Genomic DNA, 22523 nt, shown 5'->3' with positions numbered 1-22523 from the left:
CTTAATTTGACACTTTGTGACATGGCAAAAACTTGTGGTAAAGCAAAGGACTTTTTTGGAATCATACAACGCATGTACACAACATTTGCTAATTCAACTAAAAAGTGGCAGATCTTGAAAGATAATATAGATGATACAACAGGATTGACTCTCAAGTTGTTGTCATCTAGTCGTTGGGAGAGTCGAATAGATAGTGTTAAAGCTATAAGATTTCAGATTTCGAACATACGAGAAGCTTTACTGCAAGTATCTGATATTGATAATGATCCAAAAACTAGCAGTGAAGCTAAATCTCTCGCGAATAATGAACTTGGTGATTTTGAATTTTTAGTAGCTATTGTTATTTGGTATGAAATACTGTATGCCGTCAGTCTGGTCAGCAAGAACTTACAATCATAGGATATGCTTATTGATGTTGCTATTGAGCAAGTGCAGGGGCTAATTACCTTTTTTAATGGGTATAGAGACACTGGTTTTTGTAATGCATTGGAAAAAGCAAAAGAAATTGCACTTGAAATGGAGATCGATCCTACATTTCGTCAAAAGCGTGAGATTAAAAGAAAGAAACAATTTGATGAAAACCCAGATGATGTGTTAATTTCTTCACAACCTGCACATGAATCATTTAGGAGAAAATATTTTATTCCTGTTGTTGATCAGGCTATCAGTTCACTTACAACAAGATTTGAGCAATATGAATCATTCCAAAAGAACTTTGGTTTTTCATTTACTTCTGATGCACTAAAATCATTGGATGAGAAGAGCTTAAAATATTCTTGTAGTGTTCTTGAGGCTGCACTAAAGAGTGGGGGGAAATCAGACATTAATGGTAGTGAATTATATGTTGAGCTAAATTTACTTAAAAGTTTCATTCCAAATGATAATATGGGGCCGGTTGATATCTTGAAATTTCTTAAACGGCTAGATTGTTTCCCTAATGCAACTATTGCATATAGAATTTTGTTAACTATTCCAGTGACCGTCGCATCAGCTGAGAGAAGTTTCTCCAAATTGAAATTATTGAAGTCCTATCTACGTTCAACAATGACACAAGAAAGGCTCAGTGGGTTGGCTACTATAGCAATTGAAAATGATATACTGGAGGGGGTTGCTTATGAAGATCTAATTGAAGATTTTGTATCAAGAAATGTTCAAAGGATGGCACGCTTTGGCTAACAGAGTAAAAGATGGACCTGTAGCTCAAAATTCTAAGATTTTTCTCTTGTATTATGTAGTTCCTTGAGAAATCTGTACTGCTGTAGTGACTAATAAAAATAATGTTTAAATTGCCTACTTGACTTTCTTATACATGGGGCCTAAATTGTGATTTCGCTCCGGGGCCTCAATTTCCGGGGTACGGCCCTGGTCCCACCCGCCACGCCTCACCATCCGCGCCCCGCGCTGCACGTGGATCTGGCTGAAACCAACCGAAACTGGCCGCCCCCGCCACCACAACCTCACCCGAGAAGCGTGAGGCCGCCGCACGGCCAGCTGCCGGCCCGGCCATGCGCAAGGCGCCGGGCGCATCTGGATCGAGCGCTCCCGGCTACGACCCCCTAGGAAGGGCGCCGAGCGACGGAGAGGCCCCGCCGCCGCCGCCAGCATGCGGGCTTTGCCCAGCGGCGGCGAGGGAGGAGGCACCGGTGGATGGAGCTGCTGGACGGCGGGGTTGAGTCGCCGCCCGTGTCGCCTAAGCTAGGCGACGCGGGGGCGTTTTAAACCAGTTTTCATGGTGAAGTATGTGTCTTCCCCTTAAATATTTTGGTGTTGCGGCTCTATGACTGTGGGCACGGCGGCGCGAGGTTGCACCGATCGCTACTAACGACGGAGTATGACAACGTAATCACTCCTTGAAGTATGGTGACAATGTGGCATCTAATTAAACTTGGATTCTTTTTGGCATACTTTGGATGAAAAATGTACCGATGATCTTCTTCAACATCAGCACCATACGTGAATTTCTTCTCTTTGTCCTCTTGGGGCCAGGGCCACAGACATGCATGCATGTGCATATGTCCGCGCATAATAAGCAAAGGTATACATGGCCAAAACGAGATGCCTCCACAGATGGACGATCAGTCATTATTTAGGACCCGGCCTGTGTGGGCATGCATGCCATGACAAACACTTCGCTTCAGCTGGCATATTTACCTAGCTCAAGTCTCCATCAATAGTATACATCGTCCTCCTAAACAAAGTACCAGTATGCGTGGACTGTGTACCACAATGCTGCCTCATTCATGCATGAGGGGACACACCTCTCGTGGAGTAGGAAAAATTGGCTGCTTGTTCGGTTGTTGGAATAATAATATTTGGATTGATACTATAAATGCTGAAACTCAGAATATATATACTCCCTTCAATCCATAATAAGTGTTGTCGTTTTGAATTAAGATTGAACGAACCTTACTTTAGCAGTTTTGAACTAAGGTTTGAACTAAGCTTAGTTTACCGAAAAAGGATTTCCCCCGCTTTGTATACAAAGCAACCAACCGAATCATACATGGATAGGTGCTGGGACGGAAGCAGCACAGTCACGCCCAAAAGAAACGACAAAGAAAAACAAAAGAAACAAATGCCGACAACGGCGGATCAACAGAAACGAAGAAGCCTCACGATGGCAGCGCCCACCAGGATCTTCCACTAGACTCCAAGACTTCGAAGCGCCGGCACCTATCAACACCTCCAAGAAGGATTGCGACGATGACGACGCTGCTGCTAGGGATTTCCCCCGGTACACGACGAGGCGAGAGGAAGGGTAGCCCCGACGCCATCCCGGAAGGTCAAGTGGCACCCACAGGCGCCACCGCGCCGGAGTTGGCCATGCCGATAGGGGTTTCCCCCGATCCCAACCTGCACCTCGGGCGCCCCGGAGCCTGCCACCAAACCAACCACCACCGTGCGCCAACGCGGTCATGAGGCCCCCACGCCGTGTCACCGCGGCACCGCGAAGTGAGGACAGCACGGCGAAGAATCAGAGCCGGGACTAGGGCATCAGCACCGTCGGCATGCGGGAGGGACCCACCTCCACCGTCCGCGACGGTAGCTGTCCGGACGCAATAGCAGGAGCACACCAGGCCCGTGGGCCCACAGGTCCGGCCGAGCCCTCGTGGGCCCGTAAAGCTCCCGCCTTCGCGCTGCTACCGGCACGCCGTCGGTGTCGCTGCCCCAAATCCGAGCCGCTTCTCCTGCTCACCACGCCGCAGACAACGAGGCCACGCCCGGGGGCCAGCCCGCTAGGACCCAGATGGGGCCCTAAGGGCCCAAATCTGGGCCGGGGACGCGCCGCCGGCCAACCTGTGCCACCAGGCCGCCCCACCGCCAAAGGACGGCGCCACCACCGCGACGGGCCACCGCCAGCCGCCACCAGGCCGTCGGGCCGCCGTCAGCCGAAGGGCACCCGCCGCCAGCCCTGACCTCGGTTTAGGAGGTGCGCACGCGGGGTAAGGAAGGACCCGCCGCCGCCAGCCCGCCTGGCCAGATCCGTGGGCTCCGCCGGCGGCGGCGGGGGGAGGGGAGGGAAGGAGAGGAGAGCGGGGGAGCCGTCCCGACCGCCCCCCGGGGAGGCGGCGCGGGCGCGGGGTCGGGGGAGGGAGGGGAGGGGTCTAGCACTATTTCTGTACCGCAACAACTTATCACTAAGTTTACCTTAAAACTGCGACACTTATTTTGGATCAGCGGGAGTATTTTATTGTATTTAGTTGTTGTATAGCAAAGTAATATAATAGAATGGAAATTTCCACACATGGTTGCATTTTGAGATAAATAAGTTGGTAGGGATTACAAATTTAGTTATGTATAGGAATAATATGGTGGAATTTGGGATATTTGTATGGGTATTGGCTTCATTCTTGTTTGTAGTTTAACTTCAATTCATCGTTAGTTTTACTCGTTGTTGCTTTATTGTTCATCCAAGAAAGAGAGGTCATATATAAAGGTCCTCTGTCAAACATGAATGCGTAAAAAAGCATGAACAAATCTTGGCAGTACCGCATCTAAAATAACATCAAAGTAGAGAAAATGATCTGAATGCCTTAGTGAAACATGTTAGGGAAGGTGAGGCCGCACATGCATCAACGGTATTTTATTTGATATACCTACTGTGTTTTATGAAATGTACAATAGTATGAGATGGCCTCGCTCTTTTATAAATGAAGCAACAATAGTAATGATAATTGCTTGCTTGGAGTTTTTAGTTTTGCTTTGGCAATATTCAACAACAAAAAAGGATATTTTGAAGGGAGCGAAAGAAAAAAATTGCCTTCTTTTTTACAAGGAGATGGTTTGGTAACAGTAAAGTTAAAATAATTTTCTCATTATATTTGGCTGTCATCATCTCTTGCATGTTTTCTAGTTAAAATTTTGGTCTGTGTATGTGTAAGTTGACTGGATTCTTTTATGTACAAATCGATGTTCCTATCCCTCTAAAGTAATATTTGTAACTCATCACACCCATTCCCATAAAAGGAAAAAAAATTCTTGCCATCCTCAAGCGAATCTCTGACATGTAGATATCCAATCAATGGCTCAAGGCATCGACTTAGGTATGACAAATCTTAGAAAACATAGATTAAGCAAACATCTTGTATTTCACCGTTGCAATGACTGGAGGAATGTTAATATGTTACTTCTAGAGATAACGTCTCTTTTTACACAGGAAAACAATATGAAAGGATCCTACTATAGTTTTGTATTAATATTGTAATGTACATGGGCATATAATTCGATAAGTTGCATGAGAAAAGAGGTTCTAGCTACAAAAAAAATGATTATGTTCCATTCATGCTATAAATTGGAGAGTACTTGCTCTTCACAGTATAACATGTTTTTGTTGCCATTTCTAAACAACAGAGAGACCTAATAGTAGGTTGCCAATCACCACTCTACATGCCTTAGTTCTGTCAAGGAATGATGATGTTTGCAAGCAAATACGGGCAATTTTGAATGAGTTTCCACGGTGTCACGGAAGGAAATTGTTGCATATATCGTACATAAAGGACTTCTTTTTGCAAGGTAATATGTGTCTCATATATATCAGAAGTATCATAGTACAAGCCACGTAAATACCGACCTGACAAAACCAAAAGAGATAACAGAACACTAGTAATAGCCAAGAAAGAAAATTACGGGGCTGTTTGGATTGTGACTATCTTTGCCATATATTGCCACATGAGTCATGTCACACTTGTTTTAGTTGAGTTGCTCAAATTGTTAGTCACACTTTGGCTTGCTTAAAGAAATCTTGCCACATTTTTTGTGTCTATGACATGTGGAGTTCACTACTCATAAAAAAAAGTCTTGCCTTAGGTGTGGCTAGAACCAAACACCTACCTAACTTGGTCAAACTTGCCTAAAATTAGGTGTGGCAAAGTGTGGCAAGATGTGGCTAGGAACCAAACAGCCCCTACATGACCAAAGACTCCCCTGAACTTGACATCATCGCCCGTCACCTATCTCCGGCACCGCCCCGGCAGCCACCATAGAAAAAAATGACATATCACATCCTCATCCAAGCTCGACACGGCTCCATCGTTGATATGCAGCTTTACAGACCTATAAGGTATCTCACCAAAGGCGAAACCAATATCATTGAACGAATCAGACCGGGGCAACACCACGGACACACCATAGTATATACACACATGCACTTCCACTAAAAAAGGGGTATATACGCACGCACGTGTGTGCGTCCGAAGCGGGAAACATATAGGTACGTACAATACATACAAGACATGTCTAGTACGTATACATATTAGCACATGCGCACACCCGCTCTTGTTCTAGCTAGTTAAGGAGGAGAAGAAACGCATATACACAGGAGCTAGCTGCCTAGCTAGCTAAAGCTTAAGGCTAAGATCAAGCTGCTGCTGCTGCTTCTGCATCTGCTGCTCTTCGTCGTCAAAAGTAGACAGGGTGTGCGCCATGGCGGCGGTGGCCGGCGGCTCGGCGTGACCAGCTCCATCTGAGAAGTAGAGGTGGGCGTTCCAGGTGCGGACGCCCCTGTCCTTCCTGTGCTTGTTCTGGTGGCCGCCCAGCGCCTGCGACTTGAGGAACTTCTTCTCGCAGAAGAGGCACGAGAACAGCTTCGAGCTGGCGGCAGAGCTCGAAGCGGCATCCCCTGAGGGGCAGTGCCAGAGTCAGGTCTAGAGAAACAGGGGGAGCCTGAGCCTCCATTAATCTGCCGAAGAAGAAGCTTGGGGAAGCTAGGCTGCTCGGTGCTCCGGTGTATACATAGCGACCTGAGCTGAGCCTGAGGTGCGGCGATGGAGGTTTATAGCCAGCTGGTAGATGGTGGCCATGACCCATGGGTACTGCTGTAGCGAGGCAGGAAAGGAAGCTTGCCACTTGCTAAATCTGAGAACCCCATTAGTTATTGCCAGTGGCACTCCCTGTGAGAGCATCTCGCGGCACCAAAATAATCTTTTTGTGCGCGGGAGTGACAGAGAGGTTTGTCAGATGCACAAAAACACGGCGCCCAATTCGACAGCCTCATCTACAATAGCTCAGATTTTACAGCGCGCACGAGCGGGCGCACCAAATATACAGCGCGTGATGCCGTTTTCCCCAGCACGCTGGACCTTGTTTACCGCGTGCGGAATTTTAGCGCAGCTGCTGGAGCGCTAATTTTGGTCGCGCGGGTGTTATATAGCTGTTTTTTTCAGCGCGTGGCTTATCTAGCGTGTCTGTTGAAGATGATGTGAGATGGAGACATATGGCGAGCGACGGAGGAACACGTAGCAGGTACGGACAACAGGGCGAGGCGAGGGTTCATTGGTGGACGTGGATCGGTCGTGGCTACAGATGTTCCAGTACCGCTGCAACAGTTTGGCAGTGATCCTTGTTGATCGAGCATGCGTGATGCATGCATGCCATCTTCTGTCCTGCGGCGTGCATGATGGTTCAAGGAGTATCTGCTGCATACAGTTGGCCTCATTACTGATGGCGGGCAGCTCGATTGGCCGTGCGCCAGTCACTGCACAGGTTGATGCATGTGTGAATGGAAATCCTACCGCTTCCTATATCTGGAAGCCGCATTACTCATGGCGAGCAGCACTGCCTGCCTAGCTAGTGTTCAACCACCGAGAAACACTCGTACGTACTTTCTTCGTTTCGAATTACTTGTTGCAGGTATAGATGTATCTAGATGTATTTTAGTTCTAGATATGTTCATTTCTGCGATGAGTAATTTGGAACAGAGGGAGTACGTACGACGACACGATGCAGACATCGTGGTTGCTGGTACTACATCCTTGTCGAGGCCTCATTACTGATGGCGGGCAGCTCGATTGGCCGTGCGCCAGTTGTTGGGTTTCGTAGTAATTTCAAAAAAATTCCTACGCACACGCAAGATCATGGTGATGCAAAGCAACGAGAGGAGAGAGTGTTGTCTACGTACCCACGCAGGACCGACTGCGGAAGCGTTGACACAACGTAGAGAAAGTAGTCGTACGTCTTCGCCGATCCAACCGATCAAGCACCGAAACTACGGCACCTCCGAGTTCGAGCACACGTTCCTCGATGACGATCCCCGGACTCCGATCCAGCAAAGTGTCGGGGAAGAGTTCCGTCAGCACGACGGCGTGGTGACGATCTTGATGTACTACAGCAGCAGGGCTTCGCCTAAACTCCGCTACAGTATTATCGAGGACTATGGTGGCTAGGGGCACCGCACACGGCTAAGGAATAGATCACGTGGATCAACTTGTGTGTTCTAGGGTGCCTCTGCCTCAGTATATAAAGGACTAGAGGGGGGAGGCTGGCCGGCCAAGGTGTGGCGCGCCAGGAGAGTCCAGGATTCCCCCCCAATCCTAGTTGGAATAGGACTCCTTGGTGGGGGGGAAAGAGAGAGAGGGGGGCCGGCCACCTCTCCTAGTCCTAATAGGACTAGGGGAGGGGGAGGCGCGCGGCCACCTTGGGCTGCTCCTTTCTCCTTTCCACTAAAGCCCACTAAGGCCCATATAGCTCCCGGGGGGTTCCGGTAACCTCCCGGTACTCCGGTAAAATCCCGATTTCACCCGGAACACTTCCGATATCCAAACATAGGCTTCCAATATATTAATCTTTATGTCTCGACCATTTCGAGACTCCTCGTCATGTCCGTGATCACATCCGGGACTCCGAACAACCTTCGGTACATCAAAATGCATAAACTCATGATATAACTGTCATCGTAACCTTAAGCGTGCGGACCCTACGGGTTCGAGAACAATGTAGACATGACCGAGACACGTCTCCGGTCAATAACCAATAGCGGGACCTGGATGCCCATATTGGCTCCTACATATTCTACGAAGATCTTTATCGGTCAGACCGCATAACTGCATACGTTGTTCCCTTTGTCATCGGTATGTTACTTGCCCGAGATTCGATCGTCGGTATTCCAATACCTAGTTCAATCTCGTTACCGGCAAGTCTCTTTACTCGTTCTGTAATACATCATCCCGCAACTAACTCATTTAGTTGCAATGCTTGCAAGGCTTAAGTGATGTGCATTACCGAGAGGGCCCAGAGATACCTCTCCGACAATCGGAGTGACAAATCCTAATCTCGAAATATGCCAACCCAACATCTACCTTTGGAGACACCTGTAATGCTCCTTTATAATCACCCAGTTACGTTGTGACGTTTGGTAGCACCCAAAGTGTTCCTCCGGCAAACGGGAGTTACATAATCTCATAGTCATAGGAACATGTATAAGTCATGAAGAAAGCAATAGCAACATACTAAACGATCGGGTGCTAAGCTAATGGAATGGGTCATGTCAATCAGATCATTCAACTAATGATGTGACCTCGTTAATCAAATAACAACTCTTTGTTCATGGTTAGGAAACATAACCATCTTTGATTAACGAGCTAGTCAAGTAGAGGCATACTAGTGACACTTTGTTTGTCTATGTATTCACACATGTATTATGTTTTCGGTTAATACAATTCTAGCATGAATAATAAACATTTATCATGATATAAGGAAATAAATAATAACTTTATTATTGCCTCTAGGGCATATTTCCTTCACCAGTCACTGCACAGGTTGATGCATGCGTGAATGGAAATCCTACCGCTTCCTATATCTGGGAGCCGCATTACTCATGGCGAGCAGCACTGCCTGCCTAGCTAGCGTCCAACCACCGAGAATCACTCGTACGTACTTCCTTCGTTTCGAATTACTTGTCGCAGGTATAGATGTATCTAGATGTATTTTAGTTCTAGATATGTCCATTTCTGCGATGAGTAATTTGGAACGGAGGGAGTACGTACGACGACACGATGCAGACATCGTGGTTGCTGGTACTACATCCTTGTCGAGGCCTCATTACTGATGGCAGGCAGCTCGATTGGCCGTGCGCCAGTCACTGCACAGGTTGATGCATGCATGAATGGAAATCCTACCGCTTCCTATATCTGGGAGCCGCATTACTCATGGCGAGCAGCACTGCCTGCCTAGCTAGCGTCCAACCACCGAGAAACACTTGTACGTACTTCCTTCGTTTCGAATTACTTGTCGCAGGTATAGATGTATCTAGATGTATTTTAGTTCTAGATATGTTCATTTCTGCGATGAGTAATTTGGAACGGAGGGAGTACGTACGACGACACGATGCAGACATCGTGGTTGCTGGTACTACATCCTTGTCGACCATCATCATGCGTTATTGACCTATCGATATGTTGTACTAGTGCATTTCCACTTGCCCAAGATTGTTTGCATGTGAGGAGCAAACAAACACCAGACGTGCACAGCGAGCAGCAGAGCTGGGAAAGCCCGCCGGTGCCGTCGATCAATCAGATCATCGGGGCCCAGGTGTCTTAGGCATCGCCAACACACACTTCACTTCACTTCACTTGGGGCGCAGGTATCTGCACGCTTTGGTTCTATGCCTTGCAATGCCACATTTTGCACACACACTCCTTGCCAAAATTGCCTAAGGTTGATTCGATAAAATGAAAGCCATAAATTGATAATCTTGCTATATTTTTTAAGTGCATGTCTTGTGGGACCCTAGAGTAAGGCTTAAACCAAACAAGCCACGGGCCGCGTACGTCTATCCAGCTGCTAACGCGGGCAAGGCAACAAGCGGCAACGGCTGCCAGGACTGCCGTCGACGAGCATCCCACCAGTCACCGCCGATGCTAGGCAATAGAAATGGAGCATTAGGGTACGGGTAGGGTTCAACAAGAAATGAAACGTTGGCTTTAGTGTCAGGAAAGTTTGGTTCCCTACACACAGACGGAAACAAATTGGAAAGTTTTGATTTGTGTTGTATATGAGGAAAGTTTTGATTTTCCCATGACTTTTGGGAGAAATCTTTTTTCGGAAACAAATTGCAAAGTTTTGATGTGTGTTGTATATGAGGAAAGTTTTGATTTTTCCCATGACTATTGGAGTTGTGTCGAATATAGTGTACAAGGTAGGTTACAATTGGACTATGAGTTGTATTATGTATCCTAGGCCTTTCTTATATAGCGGGGGTAGACACACGATGTAACATATGCCTACATAATAGCACCGGAACGCAGGGAAAGCCAGCGGCATGTGCCGGTGTCCACGGCGACCGGGTGCGGTATTGTGACGGTGTCACAGGGAGGAGCGCCCGTAGTCAAGCCCCGGGGATGTAGCCATATCGGTGAACCTCGTTAACAAATCTCGGTGTCATGCTCGTATGATTGCTTGGTCCTCAGATGATCGACGGTATGTCTCAGATTTATTCTAACAATGACTTTTGGGAGGAAATTAGTGCTGAGACGGGGAGGGATTTCAATGATCGGCAGATTTGTGTACATGGGACAGAAGAACCAGAAGAAAACCAGTACGTTTGAAAAAAAAATGGGTACGGAGGGTGGGGGTACGCATGTGCAGTGGGTGCTTCTTCTCACGTGCTTCACTACCCATGTGCAGTGTAAGTTGATTTCTATTTACCCACAAGTGTTTACGGCTTTTCTCAGTGATTGTCTATTTGTTTGTTTGTTTGTTTGTTTGTTTGTTTGTTCATCGACTACTTATTTATTTCTAAACAGAGATTAATGTGATCACTAATATATTTTTATGTTCCACAGCTAGAATATTGGAAGAGGCGGAAAGGGTTAAGGTCCATGTAAATGGACTGTGCATCCTTAATTCATGCGACCGACCATCGGTATGCTACTACTGCTGTTTAGTAAAGGATCAGTGCTACGGCTCAGTTGATGAGTACAAGGCCGAGTGTCTCAAGATTTCTCCCCTGGACCCGGCGACCATCCTTGCGCCATCGCCTCCTATCTAATCTAATCTAATCTAATTATATAGCTTTATTTACAAGTACTCCCTTCGGTCCTTTTTTGTTCGCATATAAGATTTGAACTAAAAAAGAGGCTCTTGAATTTGAAGGAAGTATATCAATTCTAGTGAGGCCGCTTGTGAAGTTATTACTTGGAATCCCTTCAGGTCTAATCCAGGTTGTGAGGGTCTTCATGTAGATGATGCTCTCAATTATCTGCTCATAATAATAGGAGAGCGAAGACTGCGAAAACGGTGTCGTTTTTCATATTTTCAATTTTTTTAGAAATTTCATGAACATATTTCAAGATCTTTGAATGAACTGCGTGTGCTATGGTTGGTTTTCTAGAAGTGTCATTTTTTACATTTATGATAATTTTTTTTTAAGAAATGTTGTGAACATATTTTGAAATATTTGCGTATTTTTGAAGTTCCATGAGAATTCTTTTTAATTGTATGAACATTTTAGTAAACTGCATGAACAAACTTTCACATTCCATTAATATCTTTTTAATGCGCGGTGAACATTTTTCAAAACTATGTAAAGTAAATTCCTATGTAGATATACATTTAAAATGTGAAAAAAACACTCTCGCGGAAATGAGAGAAAACTGACCCAAAAATCAGAACATTTTTAGTACATGAGAAATCCAAAAAAATCAAAATGTAAAAACAGAAAGAAAATAATGAGCCAAGCGTAGAAGCAAATAAGAAGACACTACTGGACCAACCCTGTATATCTCGCTACAAGTGATAAATAGACCCTCCAAGAAATAAATGCTAACAAACACTTGGCTTGGGAGCGCCTATGTCTCGCCTGTTGTGAGATGGTAGAACCGCTCGACTTAGGGCCAGCCTAAATGGCCTGACATAGTTGGAAGTGACTGGTTTGCTTTGTCCTTTTTTCATTTTGATATTTTATTATTTGTCAGAATGTTATCAATATACATATTTTTGTAATTACTTTACTAAGTTTTCAAAAAAAAAGACTGACTGTGCACTAAAATAGGCCACATAATGTACATAATTGTTCATGTAATTTGTAAATAATCTTCATTTGATTAAAAAAATTGATTGTATTATAAAATGTACACACATTTAAAAAGTATGTTGGTGATATTTAAAAAAATTATGCAATGTAAAAAATCGCATAACTTTGGAAAAAATCACATGTAGATCACATCTCATCGCCGGCAGGTGCCAGAGCGAAGGCCTATTAGAGAAGAGACCTCCTCAATGCCGCCTTCATTCACCAGTGCACAGGTTTAGCCCGACCATTAGTTTTGTCGCAACGAGGAGATGAAGAAAGGGCCGACGGGGCTAGGGACCAAACATCCATGGACCCTAATATGGATGGCGACCGTTCGCTGCGACGCATGACATTTTTTCTTGAGAAACCGCCACCATTTGATCTCACGTCCAACTAAAACTGTGTGGAAAATGGCGTTTGTTTGCTATCCCAAACGGTTGCGAGTTAGCATTGCCCAGCATTCATAACCTACAACAGGAAGTAGTACCTGAGTAGTAGCATCATCAAGAGTGGAATATTCTTGGCGTTACGCCTAGGCTAATAAGGCATTCCCTTGGGAGTGGAGTGTACGCCGGTGCGTTCCCCGTGCGACGGCGTCACGCGCCCTCACACCTGGCCACCCGCCGACACGTGGGGCCAGCGCGACCCGCTCATAATCTAATCCGATCTACTAATGTAAACCTTCCATTTACGAATTATAAACCTCCCAATCTCTCGCCAGCGCTGCTGCTATTAATCAATCAATCCTCTTTGCAGTTTGCTTTTCTCCCATCCCCTCCTCCAACCCCACAACCAAACGCCGCCTCGAACCTTCCTTCCGCGAGCCAAGCGGCGGGGGTTCCGCGAACCGCGGAGGAGATGGGCGAGTACTGCGCCCCGGCGGCGGCGGCGGCGGAGGGGGACGTGCTGCCGCGGGCGCCGGTGGCGGCGGCGGGCAGGTACCTGTACGGCGACTACGACCGCTGCTCCACCAAGCAGGTCTTCGACAACCTCCACGGCAACATCTCCCTCGACCCCGTGAGCGATTCGACTGCTTCCCCTTCCTCCTGTTCGCTCTTGTTTTGTTGCGGCGGCTCGGCTGCCTTATCGATTGGTTGGTTGTGGGTGCGTGGTTCGGCCCGGTGGTTTGGGCGAGCAATCCGTCGGTTTCGGGTTGGTCGGCGATTCGATTCGTTTCGGGCCTCCATCGCACCGCTCCCTCCTCCGCATTACTGCGCCTGCGTGCTTGCTTCCCCACCAATCTCTGCTCTGCCCGCGCGCGGTCCGAGTTTTTTTTTTCACGAGCAGTATGCGTTTCCTTATGTCTGTTTGTCATCGTCGGGCGCTGCGATTCAGTCCGATTTCAGTCCCGTGGAAATGGTGCTGAGAGTTCGTTTCCTTGTGCTCCACGACGGGACCAAACAGCAACGACGGCGCAAGTCCCCGTCCACCTGATTACCTGCTGTTTTTCCTCTTCAGATTTTCGGCTGTATGTTTGTGTTGTTGTGGCGTATCAACTGCTTATTACTAGCTACAAGTGCTCCCCATGTGCCCTTCCGTTTTAAAATTCATTCGCTGGACCTTTTCCACGCTTGCTTGTGCTAATGTATGACCTGTTTCTGTTTCCTCCACCGGAGAATGGGAATATTGTTGTTGCCTGACCTGAGTATGACCGGGGTCAACCTTGAGAGCGATGGGTATTATAATAGTTATTATGGGGTTAATAATTAAATAAACGTATTATGCTTTGATTGGCCTGTTTATCCATTATTAGTGCTTGGGCTGTAACGTGCGTCCCCCAAGTAATGGAACATGGAGCATGCTACTACCAGTTTAGTGATGATGCACCAAAAGGACTGTTTCAGCATTGCACTTCATGGCTATTTTTGGCTTGGCTACTCTTTGTACTCGTTTATTCTACCTCACTACAGTTACTGCTGTCTGGTGTAGCTGCTGCTCTGCTTATGGCAATTCGTAACGTCCGTCCTAATGTGTCTCCACTAACTAGGTCGTATTCAAGTTACATAATATTGGGTCCCTTTTACTTTCCACCATGGATATTAGTAATCTGCATACCGTTTTCACATTCCAGTATCCTGAATTTGAGTAACTCAGTTCTGATGGCACTAGCATTGGACCATCTTCAGTCTTGCAACCAATTAGTAACAGGATCTCATGCTGCATATATGTATATTCCTTTTATTTAAAACTTAAATGTGTTCAACCACTGAGGATTCTGTTGGGAGTTCTCTTGTGTCCTACAGTATTAAATGATCATTCATAACTGCCCTCGTCTTCTTGCTGTTGGCCAAGTGGTTTTCCATTTTGAGCTTCAGTGCTCTGCCATGCGTTACAAGTAGAACACTGCACCTGATGTTTCTTTTTATGAATGAATAATTGCTTTGTGTAACTTGGATGCGTGGTCAGTCATCAGTCAGTATATAATGATCACACTAATTGTCTATTTCATATATATGGAAAAATAGTTCTACTTTTATTACTAATTTAATTTTCTGTATGTCTACTGAGAAATAGAAGCTTTACATAATTTCTACTCCCAACTATTCATCATCTGTAATAAGAGTCACTTTCTCTGATAGTTTCTGTTCCTTAAGCTATTCACTTTTCTTCAATAACAATTACTTCCTCTGATGTGCAGTTGGCCCGTGAATTTGTGGATACAGAGGAATTTCAGAGGTGACTTGAGTTTTCCCAAATTATTGCTGCACATTTGCCTATTTAACTTTCTAGATGGCCTAATTATGTTTTCATTTCATCCAGGTTGCGGGATCTGAAACAGCTTGGTGAGTTTTCTTCCCTTGCTAGAGAAACCTTATTGGGAACTTTGCATTCTATCTTGCTGGCAGTGTCAGAAATCTAAATGGAGTCCCATATCCGATGTTTTTGTGTGTGCTAGTGAACAGTGAAAGTGCATTGCTACTTATTTTTTGTCAGCCGACCACGGACTTCTTTGTGCCACAGTGTTTATTGTATACTCCCTCCGTCTCGATTTATTTGTCGTGGAAATGGATGTATTTTAGTTCTAGATGCATCCATTTCTGCAACAAGTAATTCCGGATGGAGGGAGTGTGATTTAGATGATCTTATTTTTTTTCCTAAAATGAATAGTGCTGTGAGCTTCTTTTATGGGTAATCCAACTCTGATGAAATTTACAGTTCATTAATGTTTGTGTAACATGCTCTGTATGCTTTTCAGGCCTTACATATCTGGTGTTTCCCGGGGCTGTCCACACACGTTTTGAACATTCATTAGGTGTTTATAGACTTGCTGGGGAGGCTATGAACAATCTTCAGAAGTACCAGGTTGGTACCATGGAAGATGGAACATTGTCTTGACTGCTACATACTCGCAAGTGACAGTTTACTTATAATGCAGAAGCTTATGCATTTTTTTTCACTCAACAGGGAAACGAACTTGGCATTGACCGCATTGATGTGCAAACTGTGAAACTTGCAGGTTGGTGTTTCTCAACCGTGGCTCAACAAGTTTTGCTTGTTAATGATCTTTGTGATAATTCTGTTCAGGTCTCTTACATGACATTGGACATGGCCCCTTCAGTCATCTGTTTGAGCATGAGTTTCTTCCTCGTGTTCATCCAGGATCAACATGGTGATTCTCTTTTCCATCTACGACATTTTGTTTTAGTTGTCAAGGTGCCACGCATGTGAGCATATTAACATTGCATGGTTAATGATTATTCATCCACTTATCTGTGTTCCCATATGCCTGTTAATCTGTTAAAGTTATCTGGAGATTTTGGTCTAACATTTTAATAAATAAAATCTCATTTGCTTATTCAGGTCCCATGAACATATGTCTGCACTGCTTCTGGACAGCATTGTCGATAAACACGCAATAGATATTGAACCTGATTATCTGAAAGTTATCAAGGTAAAATGCATTTCATATAAGAACTTGTGGTGGCACCAACTTAGTTATCATTCCTATTTTGAAGCGATCTTATGGGTCATACAGAATTCAGTTCATTGTGCAACCTGCCATCTCTAGGTAGTACTGTTATAAAAATATGAAATGAAAAACCTGGAGCAGTCGGGCATGAAGTTCATTTATAGGGTGCATAGCTTGTAATAGTACAGCACAGTGTGCTGTTCTAAGTTATTAAATTCTTACCCTGCTCCTTCAAAAATTTCTGCAGGAAATGATAGTTGCAAGCTCTGACGTCTCCACAGCAGAAGTATGTATATTGTTCTCTCCTACTATTTTAATCACCCATTTCGAATGAAATAGATTGATTAAATGTAGATTGGTTCTTCACAGGGTGTGAAGGAGAAGCGTTTCCTTTACGACATTGTTGCTAATGGGCGCAACGGTATAGATGTTGACAAGTAAGGGCCTTCTTTGTATCGTGCTTCCAAATTTCGTCTATAAGTCTACCATTATCTCTCTACCATCATCTGGTTATGGCATAACCTAGAGTAATGATGCAGGTTCGACTACATTGACCGTGATTGCAGAGCATGTGGTATTGGGAGCAATTTCCAGCATTGGAGGTATATTTTGCCATCAAACGTGCCAACTTTCTTTTGCCCAATTGCCCCTATGGCCTAGTTGAGAATATGAACACAGGCATTCAAGATCTGCACTGTTGTGCAAACTGACAATGCCAGATAATTATGTAGATCCTCAATGGAAGCTTAGGAATGTTAAAATAATTGAAGATATGATTATGATGATGAAAGAACGCCAGCTACACTGTTGGCAACGTTTATGTGCTGACGAGAATGCCAATGTGATTTTGTGATCATGAGCATTTAGACAGAACTTGTCCATCAACATATATTGCCGTTTTTCATACAGGCTTTTAGAAGGTATGCGAGTGATGGGTGATGAAATATGCTACCCTGCCAAAGACTGTAGGTCAACTATATAACAGTCATCTATTTCAATTTGACCCATTGCCATTGTTTTCTTTTTCTGTAAGTATCTAATACGTGACTTGGTATACTCCACTTGGAATTACAGATCTGAGCATCCATAAATTGTTCACAACACGTGCTGATCTGCATCGGACTGTCTATACCCATGCCAAAGTAAAGGTACATGCTCTTTATACTCAGGGTTTTCCAACTCCATTACAGTATTGCCTTATTTACCTTACAAAATATCATGGTTACATCAAGAGACAACCCATAAGTAAGTCCATACGGCTGTGTTGCATTACACTGAGACTTCCTGTCAACAGTGTTAACTGTTGTCGTATATGGTATTGTAGAAGATAATCATAGTAGGGTTTTTAGATGAAGCTCTCAAAGGTCTCGTGTTTAAATGAAATGATTGTGCTGTCGTGATCTCATTTTTGGATGTACTTAAGTTGCTTCACCAATTTATACTGATAAATGTGTATGCACCAAAAATCTGCACTCCTGTATATTGCCTCTTCTTTATGTATGTCCTTTAAGTTGCATCATCAATTATATTGTTAGCTATTATGCCCGCAGAAAGACGTTGCCAGTTCCAGTTATCTGCAGTCTCCGTGCATTGCTTTCTTTCTATATAAATGGAACTGTTTCTAACAGTCTTCAATTGTTAGGCTGTTGAACTGATGCTTGTGGATGCGCTTGTTGAAGCGAATGAATACTTGGGAATATCTTTGCATGCAGATGATCCAGAGGACTTTTGGAAGGTTTGGTGTCAGATAATGTTATGTTTGTTACATTAATGGTTCTTTTGTTGGTCTATCCCTCTTACTTGTACAACTCTGGGATTTCCAGTTAGATGACACAATCGTCAAAAGCATTGAAACTGCTCCCAACGATGAACTGAAGAAAGCAAAGGAAATCATTCAGCGTATTCGCCGGAGAGAGCTCTACAAGGTAGCAGTTCTTTTCAGTTGTAATATACTCCCTCCGTCCCATAATGTAAGACGTTTTTTCACACCACATTAGTGTCAAAATACGTCTTACATTATGGGACGGAGGGAGTATCATTCTATTATTTTGTCTGTCCTTCTGTCACATGCTCTTCTCACAGCTATTTGTGCTGAATCTGTGGGTCTTACAGTTATGCACGTGCAATATTATTTGAATGTTGTTCAGTGTGTAACTTGATATGACATGTAGTGCAAGCAACTATTACCAGTTTCTGCGTGTCGATTTAGTCAAGGCTTTGCGTATAGTGGTATGCGTCTTGGGTTGAGTTGGCAGATACAGTGACTGGTTTGGCTTTATATGCGAGTTGGTGCCTTTTAAACCTAAGTAGGTGTTTAGGTGAGTGTAGTGCTGGATAGTTATAGAGACTGCATCCACACATGTTATTACTAATTTTCATTTTCTAGAAACATTTTAGGGGTGGGTTAATCTGCCAATATCACACTAGATTACTCGACTTTTCAGACTACAAGGAGAGTTTAATATTGTTCTGTACCATACTTACATCGTGAGCAGCATCCCGTTTTACGTTGTGGTCTTGCATATGTTGATTCAGTTAAATTCTTTTGAGTTGCAGTTCTGCAATCAGTATTCTGTTCCAAAGGATAAACTGGACCATTTCAAGAATATAACTGCACAGGACATAGTTTGCTCACAGGTTCATGTCTCCCCTCTTGACTCATTTTGCGTCGGTTGCTACTATCTGACCTCCCTGAAACTAACTCTGCAAGCTCTCTGTTTCTAATTTTCCCTGTGTGTCTTCAGATAACTTCAAAGGTGCTGCTTAAGGAGGAAGACGTGGCGGTCAGCAATGTGAAGATTGACTTGACGCGTGGGAAGGACAACCCGCTCGAAAGGTTTTTGATGCTTGAACATCCATTAGTCCCACCCTGTTATTCATTTACGCGCACAGTATGCATGATCTTCCAAGTTGTGACCAGTTGCCTTTCTTTCTCTTAAACACATAATTTGGGTCATCCCACAGCATCAAGTTCTTCAAGGTATTTACAAACCCTTCTTTGTATCTTGGATATGTATGGTGGCAATGGTCTAAGGTAGAACTCTTGTGATGCCAGGATTTCGGATGCGAAGAGAAGTTCCCGATAACGGACGAGCGCGTCAGCCACCTGCTGCCGGTCTGCAACCAGGACAGGATTGTGAGGGTGTACGCAAAGAAGCCGGAGCTGGTAAGTGAAGAAGAAACCATGCAGGCACTTACTACTAGAATACCATTGGCTCTCGATTGCGATTGAATGACATGAAAACCTTGGTGGTGGGGTGGCAGGTGGAGGCGGTGTCGGAGGCGTTTGAGAACCTGCAGCTGAGGATGTATGGGGAGAAGACGCAGGTGCACGACACGCCCACCAAGAAGAAGCGCAGGTTCAACTAGCGGCATGTCTAGCTGCGGCATACCACAGGCAGGCAGGCAGAGTAGGAAACCAAACAAACGACATGGAGGGTGGACATATACATATATACTACTACTACTTACTAGAGTCAGTTGGTTTTAGCTAGGAAAGTCAGTCAGTCTGCGTAGGGAAGGGAAGGACGACACACTCACTGGTGAATTGTACAGTTTTGATGCACGGAAAAGGGGGGAAATTTTACTCTCGGCGGTCGGCGGTATATGTAGGTACTGACTGACACAGGATGGATGGCTAGCTAGCTAGCTCATTAGCTACCAATTGCATTGTCATTTTGGCATGCACTCCCTCCCCTGTTATTACCGTATGCTTACCCTTACCACCTATATGCATGATGATGATGATGATGATGACATTGCTACCAGTTACAGAATGGTGAATATATATCACACACATAGAATCCCTTTGAGTTGAGAGGCTTATTTTTTCTTCTGTTTGGGTTTGAAAGAAATTTGATCCTCTGCCATCGAACGCCGTATCAGTCTGTACAAAGTTCCATCTCACCCTTCCAATTCTCCTTTCGAGATTTGAGGATAATTTATACTATACACTGTACACTGTCCGTGGACAGGGGGAGATAGGGGCCAGTCCGCAGATATGAATGCGGGAGCCGGTCATGCAACGCATTTCAAACAGGGTTTAAACAAACCAGATGAAATTTAAACAAACTCGACCAATTTCATTCAAGTTAGGACATATTTATATAAAAGAAGTCAGTAACTCGACCGTTTAGCTAAATACTTAAAAACATAAACCTAAATCCTATACCGGACGACCACCTCGTAGTCGTGGCTGCCCTGCCATGTTGTGGAAGGGCGTCGGAGAGCCGCGGCAGCCTGTGTTGGGCATCAATGTCGGCCGATGCATGCTTTCGGCCGGCATGAATGTGGCCTGGGAAGTGGCGCATGCATTGGACGAAAAGCGCAGGAGAGCTAGGAAAATGTTTTGCGGTGGGCCAGATTAGTCTGACGCGGGCGTGGCAGTGGTGCGGACGCCCGCAAAGCCCCCCTCCCCCCAGTTTGTCTCCGGTTTGCGTGGCAAAACACGTCCGGACCGGCCAACATTGAGGTCCAATGTATTTAGTCCGATGTTTTGTTGTTGCGTTTATTCGCACATGTGGCAAACTTTAGTGCCCTGTGGATGTAATCTATGTAATAGTTGTAATATTCCAGCGTAAATTGCTTGTTTAGTTACCGCGGTTTGATTTCCACGATACGCTAATAGACCGAACGTGATAGGCCATAATAAACATGGGCCACATACGGGTCGTAGTTACCATGTGCCACATACGGGTCGTAAAATCTCGAGCCACAAATGGGCCAAAACACAACATGGGCCACATACGGGTCGTAGTAACCATGTGCCACATACGGGTCGTAAAACCTCGAGCCACAAATGGGCCAAAACACAACATGGGCCACAAATGGGTTGAATAATGTTGTACATCAAAAGGCCTAAAACACAACATGAGCCACAAATAGACTAAAAGCAGAAGGACCCGCTAATGGTCCCAAACACATAACGGATCGTTAATAGGCCGAAAGCCATCTAAGACAAACCACATCCATAATGGGTCGTTAATGGGCTGAAGGTTACTACGGGCTAGAAACAACCCAAAGGATCCACGGGCCTTTAATGGGTCGAATGGAACCACGGGTTATAAACCTCTCTTTATTATAACTTCACTAAAAATTCCATCATTTGGATCCGATCATCACTCACCCCAACAGGGAATTTGAAGTTTCTTATGGCATAGGTGGGTAGGTTTCCTAACAAAATTCAAGAAATGCCAGCCGTAATTGTAAATATTCTTGTATTATGAACCCATACACGACACAATAACCATTCATCATTATATTGGATGGATTAAAAAAATTCAAGGCATGTCGGTCATAGATTCATTGCAAATAGTCTTGTATTATTGACTCATACATGAAACAATCAACATTCATTATTACATTAGATGAACACATAGGATGCCAAGAGAAATGCAAAGTACTTACAACCTAGGTGGCTTTCATGAACACAACCATGAAAGGTTCATTGCTCACAGTTAACCACATATTTCCATTATAAGTACGCAAACCCAGATCTTTGCACGGGCCCTTGTTGGCACAGACCACCAACTTGTATCCTGTCATGTCAGCGCCATGCCTCTCAATCCGAAACACCAAGGGCGACCATGTGCCCTCCTTGTTCCCTGCCGCCACATACTGAGTCGATCCTAACGATGAATTTGGTGTTTGATCCGTCAGGTGCCAAGGCAACATCTTTGCACATAAACTAGATAGATCATTAGTCTCGATCCATACGTCGCTCGACAAGTGGATAGGCACAATGTTTACATCTCTCGGTGGTGGTGGTGGTGGTGGCAATGGTGTGAACTCCATGTTGGTTCGAATAGTCATGTTGCTCTCGAGGACAACATGGTATAGGCAGCCATGATGATGAATGCGCTTAGTTGTGAGGAACAACTTGTCATCTATATGTTTGGCTGGGAGGACGTAGTAGGCATTGTAGCTGTTTAGTGGCTCGCCTTCTGTGTCGTAAACTAGCTGGATGGTATTGCTGGCAATGCAAGGGAGGGAGATGGTGAGGAGAGGGAGGAGAGAAAAGAAGACGGTAAGCTTCATGGCGGTCCACATAATCTTTGGCATGTAAAGCTAGTGAAATGCAATGAGTTGGTGTGTCATCCATGCCCGAGCTCTGTGGTTTATATTGAGAAGAATGCGGGGTCATCATCTATTTCTCCACTTATAGAACATTTATGTTTTGCGCTTTTCTTCCAAATATAGGCCATACCTCTAAGCAAACGTCACAAAAGTAACATCTTTGTTTTGGAAACATTAAGTGATTACTATTATTTACTAGTAAAAATACTAGATAAGACAATTATAAATAAGGAGATCCTTAACATTTTTGAA

The 22523-nt window shown here is 44.8% G+C and overlaps 3 protein-coding genes across 3 annotated transcripts; 2 read left to right on the top strand and 1 right to left on the bottom strand.

Moving 5' to 3' along the window:
- Positions 1–425: 425 nt before the first annotated feature.
- LOC125526776 lies at positions 426–1480 on the top strand. Its single transcript, XM_048691409.1, has one exon. The coding sequence runs from the start codon at positions 517–519 to the stop codon at positions 1174–1176; it is 660 nt and encodes a 219-aa protein (XP_048547366.1). The 5' UTR covers positions 426–516; the 3' UTR covers positions 1177–1480.
- Positions 1481–13013: 11533 nt separating this feature from the next.
- LOC125526775 (deoxynucleoside triphosphate triphosphohydrolase SAMHD1 homolog) lies at positions 13014–20013 on the top strand. Its single transcript, XM_048691408.1, has 19 exons — positions 13014–13303; positions 14925–14962; positions 15047–15069; positions 15483–15589; positions 15692–15743; positions 15812–15896; positions 16088–16178; positions 16444–16482; positions 16566–16633; positions 16736–16798; positions 17106–17161; positions 17271–17344; positions 17839–17931; positions 18020–18121; positions 18753–18833; positions 18941–19032; positions 19161–19176; positions 19252–19362; positions 19461–20013. The coding sequence occupies exons 1-19, from the start codon at positions 13145–13147 to the stop codon at positions 19563–19565; spliced, it is 1455 nt and encodes a 484-aa protein (XP_048547365.1). The 5' UTR covers positions 13014–13144; the 3' UTR covers positions 19566–20013.
- A 1494-nt stretch (positions 20014–21507) lies between these two features.
- Positions 21508–22266, bottom strand: LOC125526778 (alpha-amylase/subtilisin inhibitor-like). Its single transcript, XM_048691410.1, has one exon. It carries the CDS (start codon positions 22254–22256, stop codon positions 21606–21608), a length of 651 nt encoding a protein of 216 aa, XP_048547367.1. The 5' UTR covers positions 22257–22266; the 3' UTR covers positions 21508–21605.
- Between the last annotated feature and the right edge of the window lie 257 nt (positions 22267–22523).

This window comes from Triticum urartu, unplaced genomic scaffold (assembly GCF_003073215.2).
Source record: "Triticum urartu cultivar G1812 unplaced genomic scaffold, Tu2.1 TuUngrouped_contig_183, whole genome shotgun sequence".
Taxonomy (NCBI): Eukaryota; Viridiplantae; Streptophyta; class Magnoliopsida; order Poales; family Poaceae; genus Triticum; species Triticum urartu.
This window is presented reverse-complemented; position numbering and strand designations above follow the sequence as displayed.